Source organism: Falco biarmicus, chromosome 8 (genome assembly GCF_023638135.1).
Source record: "Falco biarmicus isolate bFalBia1 chromosome 8, bFalBia1.pri, whole genome shotgun sequence".
Lineage (NCBI taxonomy): Eukaryota > Metazoa > Chordata > Aves > Falconiformes > Falconidae > Falco > Falco biarmicus.
The window spans coordinates 58,265,933-58,271,932 of record NC_079295.1 but is presented as its reverse complement, the minus strand read 5'-3'; the positions used below and the strand labels follow the sequence as shown (position 1 = coordinate 58,271,932).

The following is a 6,000-nucleotide window of genomic DNA, read 5'->3' as shown; positions in this document are numbered from 1 at the left end:
GTGCCAACCGTTGCTTCCCGGTTCACGGGGCCACCCCCCGCCACTCGTGTTCTTGCAGCAGCGTCGCGCTGCCGGCCCGGGGTGCGTCCCGCAGCGGGGAGCCCCGGACCCACCGAGCCGGCAGCGGGACTCCGAGCCGGAGCAGCGTCCCCTCCGGCCGGCAGCGCCGGGGTGAAGCCGGGGCGTGAAGCCGGGCGGGGGCCGTCCCGCAGCGCGGGGGCCGGGGCCGGGACCGGGGCCGGACGGGGTCCCGGCCGCGCGGCCCCTTTAAGCGCCCCCGCCCCCCGCGCGGCCGGGCGTTGCATCAGGCACGTGCGCGCCGCCGGCCGGCCCGCGGGGGCGCGCCCCGCCCCGCCCCTCCCCTCCCCTCCCCTCGGCGGCGGCGCGCACGGGCGGGCGGGCCGGCGCAGCGCGCGCCCCCGCGGCAGTCGCGTGGTCCCCGCGCGTCTCCATATTGCGGCGGCGGCGGCGGTGGGGGGGGGCGGGCAGCGCGGCGGCGGCGGGGCTCGGGGGCGCCGCGTGCGAGGGGAGTTCCCCGGCGGGGCGGGGGCGCGCAGATGGCGACGCAGGTGGAGGCGCTGCTGCCCGGCGCCCCGCTGCTGCCCGCCGAGGAGCGCGCCCTGGTGCTGAAGCCGCCGCAGGACGGCGGCCGGGAGAAGGGCGAGCCGCCCATGGGCCCCGACGGCGGCCCCGCGGCGCCGCGGCCGCCCAGCGCCAAGCAGCAGAAGGAGGAGAGCAACAACCAGGAGAAGGAGAGCCTGCTGCGGGCGGGCGGTGAGGCGGAGGACGGCGGCGAGGCGGGCGGCGCGGGGCGCCGGGAGTTCATCGAGGCCCCGCCGCCCAAGGTGAACCCCTGGACGAAGAACGCCCCGGCCGCCGCGCCGGCGGTGAACGGGCAGTCGCCTCCAGGTGGGTGCCGGGGCTCGGAGCAAGGGCTGGGGCCGGGGGGGGGGGGCTGGCTGCGCCGTCGACCGCGCCCCGGCCGGCCGCGCCATGCGGCACGGCGTGGGGACGGCGCCGCGCCTGCGGCCTTGCCGGGGAACGGGGCCGCGGCCGGCGTGAGGGGGGCGGCGGGCGGGGGGGTCGCTGGAAGTAGGAAGCGGCGGCGCCGTCCGGGGCCATGAGGCGGGGAGCGCGTGTGCGGGGGAGGGGAGCGGGGCCCGCGCCCGGGCAGCGGCCATGAGGCGGCGGGGTGGGGGGCGGCGCGGGGGCGGCTGAGGGCCCGGCGGGGGCGGGGGGCGGCCGAGGGGCTGGGTGGCCGGGCCCCGGGCGGCGGGCACACGGCGGCCGCCCCGCTGCGAGCACCCCCCACCCCCCGCTCCCAGCATTCCGCCGCAGCGCAGGCAACGTGGTCGCTTCCCCGGGCGCCGCCGCCGGCGTGAGCTTCCCCCGGGAGCGCGGCCCGGCCGCCGGCGCCCCCCGCCGCCGCCCCCCGGCGGCCCTCCCCGGCCCGCGGCCTGGCGCTGCCCACGTGTGCGGCAGCGGCGCCCCCGGCGCGCAGGCCGCGCCGCCTTTCTCTGCCGACTCATGGCGGCGGCGGGGCCGGGGGCTGCGGCCGAGCACGGCCCGGCCCCTGCACGCCGCAGCCGGCAATAGGGGGTGTCAGCCGCGAGCCCCCCTCCCCCCGCAAAGGGAGCCCCGTGGGGAAGCGGAGGGGCAGCGTCCCGCGGGGTGATGCTGTCCACATCGCGTTTGTAACCCGCTGCCGTCGTCAGCAAAGCCTGGACCCGCAGATCATCAGCATTTCGTGGGAAGCAGGGATAGGTTCTGCTTTTACCGGGAGGGCATCGCTCAAACCTGCTTCGAGGGAATCGGTAGGAAGAGGAAAACACGGAAGTTTTCACTAAACCTCTTGTTTGGGAAAGACTCTCTTAATTTTTCCAGCCTTCCCCTGTTAACTCTAAAATTGCACTGCCAGATATGATACCAGATTCCTAATTACTGTATTTGCTAGTGTTTTGCAAGAACTGTTACTGCTTAGCGTGGTGATTCATCAGAGGTATTGATCTTTGGAAGATGGACAGCTCTGCGTTTTCCACCTGGAAAGCTGTCATCTTAACGGGGAGTACAGAGGAGGAATTAATTGCACCAGGTAAAAGTCCACGTTCAGATTGTGGGGTGGGTTGTCGTTGTACGCGCCAGCATAAGTGAAACATAACGAAATCCAGGCCAGCGTTGCTGTCCGCACTTGTCTCTTGCGGTATGACATAAAACTGGTCGCGTAGCTCCTTTGTATGAAAGCTGCACTGCATCATGCTGCCTTCTTGGGTAACAGTCCCTAGAAATAAACCAAACGATGCGAAGTGGCAAGATTGAACATTCCCAGTTCAGGCTCTCTAAGGCGCATCCAGATTCGTTATGAGGCCCATCGCAAAGTTGTGTGATTCCTCAAAGCCAGCAGAAACTGAGGCAGTCTGCCCAACACAAGGAGGGGGCCCTTGTAACTCCTGAGATGTTTTTTTTTTTTTAGGGACAGAGCATGTCAGTAGCATGTGTCCACCCTGTGGTAGGGTGCGGGAGTAATGCCGCAACACTCAGAATTTTCATGGGCCCAGCACAACTGTCTTGGTATTCCCAAAGGTGTTTAAATAATGGAATTGGTTAGTGGTGCGTTTTGGGATGCTTAGCAGCAGCGACTGGTTCCTGCAGTGCCCCAGATGCTGCCGCTTGGCTCTCCTCTCTTGGGGCATTGTTTCTTTTGCTGCCTGTTCATTAGCAGAAGAGAGAAAACGTGTAAAATAAACATGGCTGGCAAACTCCCAGGAGAGGCAGGCTGGCAGCTGACCTTGCCTGGCAGCCCTTCACCCAAGTACCTTCTTGTAGAGTTTGCAGGCTCCAGTTGTGTCTTTACTGCTTTGGGTGGAGGATTTCTTTTGGCAGATGCTTACAAAAAAAAAAAACAACAACCAACAACGGAGCGTGAATTGTGTGAGACTGTACTGGTGTGGTGAGTTGTCATGTTGCAGTGACCTCCAGGAGGATCACCTAAGGGAGGTGACTCCTTTGTACGCTTGAAGTGGATTTAAAACTCTGGAAAGGCACTACTGGATGTTTTTGGTTTTTCAGCAGAGATTAGAAAAACCATGGCTCATGATCCAGCCGTGTTCTCAGAGTAGTGCTTTGCATGCTGGAGACATTAAATGTTTCCAGCCCTCATCCTGCCATAGGTAGTGAGAAGACCAAGGAGCCTAGTGAGGACAGCTCTGTAAAGATAAAGGGATCCTTCTGTGACTTGTTTTACAGGCTTTGAAAACCCTAATTTTTTAGAATGATTATATTAATTATAGACCCGTGGAGCAGATTTAATGGACAAGACCTACTCCTTAGGTGTTTACCCATTCTGTAATGGTCTGTGTTGGAATTGGTGCTTCTAAAAGTAAAGGCATTGAGCTCTGGCCCAGAGGAAACAGAGCCATCTTCAAGATCTTTGCGAGTTTCTACTGTCTGTGTTGGAGTATGGATAGGGAAAAGCTTAACAAACCCACCTCCAGTTTTGAACTGTTTGACTCACTGCAACTGGTAAAGTTGAATGCACTGGGGGTGCTGATGTAAGGGCTTGAAGAACTGTGTGGGTTTTTTTTTTTGGACTGATTAGGATTTATCTTCAGAAGTTGGTGTCTTGCCTACCTGCTGCAGCATTTTTATGCTTGAGGTTGGCAGTGAGGTCTCTTAGAGGGTGTTTGAGTGAATGTTTCTCCTTTTTCAGGAAGGAGGGCTATTGAAGCAAAGCGTCTCCTTGCTGCTTAACCCCTCCTCCAAAAAGCACAACGGCGTGGCAGTAAGTGGAGCAACCATTAGATCGAGTTAGACAACAGTGATACTGCTGATGCTGTAAGTGGAGGCTGAGGCTCAGCTGGAGTGGCACACCAGAAATTTTTCCTGGTGTCTTGACAAGATGCGTGTTACGTTTCTGTTTGTGTGCGTTTCAGAGTCGGTGTGCAAGAGAGCAGAGGGGATCCTTTTGAGTCCTGAGCAAACACACGGACCTGTCCTATGTGGCAAGTCTTGTACTTGGCACTGCTTACTGCTCGTGAGGGATGATGGTAGAGCTGGTAACAATGCCTCATTTTTACTCTCTAATGATCTAGTAACAGGTCTGTGTGGCTGTCCTCTCCTTATTGCCTGTTCTCTTATCATGTAAATAAATGCAGCCAGCAGCAGCCTGACTGGCGAAGGCACGATGGTCGTATGTGTGCCTGCGGTAGCAAAGGAAGCATTTTTCTGGCAAAAACAGCTTTGAGCTTTTGGCTATAAACAAAATTGAAAGTATTTTCTTAAATTCTTTTATAGAGGATTCTTACATAGTGGCTTGCAGTTAAGACAGCTCGACCTTCTGGAACACATTGTACTCCTCCACTGTGCCCTGCACCAGGACTGGTGCTGATGCAAGCATTGGTGCAGACAGGTGTTAACAGCACCCCGTTTTGAAAACCTGCTGGATTTATTTCAAGAAATGTTGCATCAAGGCACTTGGCACTTCTTAATGTTTAAAGCCGTTTACATCTTGGAAGTAAGAACACGCAGGTTTTAATGACTGGTACTGCAACTGCCGACTTCGCCTGCACTAACTTCTGTGCTGGTTTTCATTCTCGTTGTAAATGCTCAGCCAGGAGAAAAGCAGTGTATTTTCTAGTGGAGATGCAGGAGGTGTTTTATTTTCTTAGAGTTTCTTGCTTGCCGTTTGACAAATGCAGTGGGTGGATAAGCAGTACTTTCCAGAAGGCACACCTTAGTTGCTAGCAGCAAGCACCAGGTTAGCTGACTATTGTTCAGAGAGCGCGCGTGTTGCTTTATGCCAGAGCAGAGCCTGGGTTGGCTACCAGTACTGAGGAGAAGGCAGGGGAAGATTCATTAGCTTCTCACCCCTCGCTGACTAACTCGCCATAGGGCTTTCCTTGAAACCAGCCTCCAGTACAGGAGATAAGATGTATGGGAAGCTTATTTTTACCTTTGGCATTTCTTTGCATTTGGGGTAGGTGCATGCATCTGCCTGCTTGGGTATCCAGCTTGGATACCGTGCTGCACACACCTATTTCCAAAGTGTTGGGCAATTCGTGCTCTGTCGTGGCACGTAATTGTGGAGCTCTCCTTGCTGTTGTTACAACAGAGCTGCTATCGCAGCAGGAGTGTCATCCCCCTGCCGCCCCAAGTTTCCTCTCTGAAATACTGTTTTGTTCCAATCCCACAACTCGCGTTTGAGTAACTCTTCCCATCTTGTTGGGGAGGATGGGGGTAACTGGAACTTGCCGCTCTCAAAAAACATGAAGCTTAGTGTTTTTCCTCCCCCCCCATACCTTTGCCCTTCAGCTTTGTGCTGGACCTTTGCCCCGTTCAAGCACTGTTTGTTTCGGGAAGGCTGGGGAATGCTGCGCAGCTCCTGAGAGCTGACTCACTGGCCCTGGTTGCTGGGCTTCAGCGCTTCTGCTGTGACCACCAGTTCCACGTTGCCAGAGGTCCAAGGTGTCACTGGAAGATTCTCACCAACCACCACCTTGCCCTCATCACCTTTTAAGATGTTTATTGCCTGTGGTGCTGTGGAGGTTTCCGCCAGGGTTGCATTTGGGATCGCTGGACTGGGCAGCAGAAGGACTTGGGTCAGGTGTGAAGACAAATCAAGTGCAAAAAGCAGGGCTGGGAATGGGGGCACTGGGGCTGCAATGCTCCGCTCTCTGTTCCAAATTATGACACCTGATCCTTTTACTGTGCTCAAATAGTGTGAAATTATCCTCAAGGGAATGCCAAATGCCAACTTGGATAGAGTGAGGTTGCTCTTTGCATACTCGAAACTTTGTAATGAATCTCTGATACCACCTCAGTGGTGGTGCTTGTTTGGCTGAATAAGGAATGGGCATTTTAGAAAGCTGTGCCATCTAGACCAGGTTGAATGTTTTAATCCTTACTGTTACTATGGCTACAAACAGCAAAGGTTTTTTAAAATCATCTTAATGAAAACTTAAATACGCTTGAATACCGCCAGAGGATTGGGGTGTCCTTGGTGGT

The 6,000-nt window shown here is 57.1% G+C and overlaps 1 protein-coding gene across 5 annotated transcripts in view; it reads left to right on the top strand.

The window, feature by feature from the left end:
* The first annotated feature begins 480 nt into the window (after positions 1 to 480).
* Positions 481 to 6,000, top strand: part of LARP1 (La ribonucleoprotein 1, translational regulator) — a 47,176-nt gene continuing 41,656 nt past the window's right edge. For 2 of the 5 annotated variants that reach the window (XM_056349636.1, XM_056349632.1), the window contains exon 1: positions 482 to 909. In XM_056349636.1, the coding sequence (XP_056205611.1) occupies positions 558 to 909 (352 nt within the window). In that variant the 5' untranslated portion in view covers positions 482 to 557. Of the gene's footprint in view, positions 910 to 6,000 lie in introns of all 5 variants that reach the window. The other 3 variants (XM_056349635.1, XM_056349634.1, XM_056349633.1) reach the window with 2 other exon arrangements.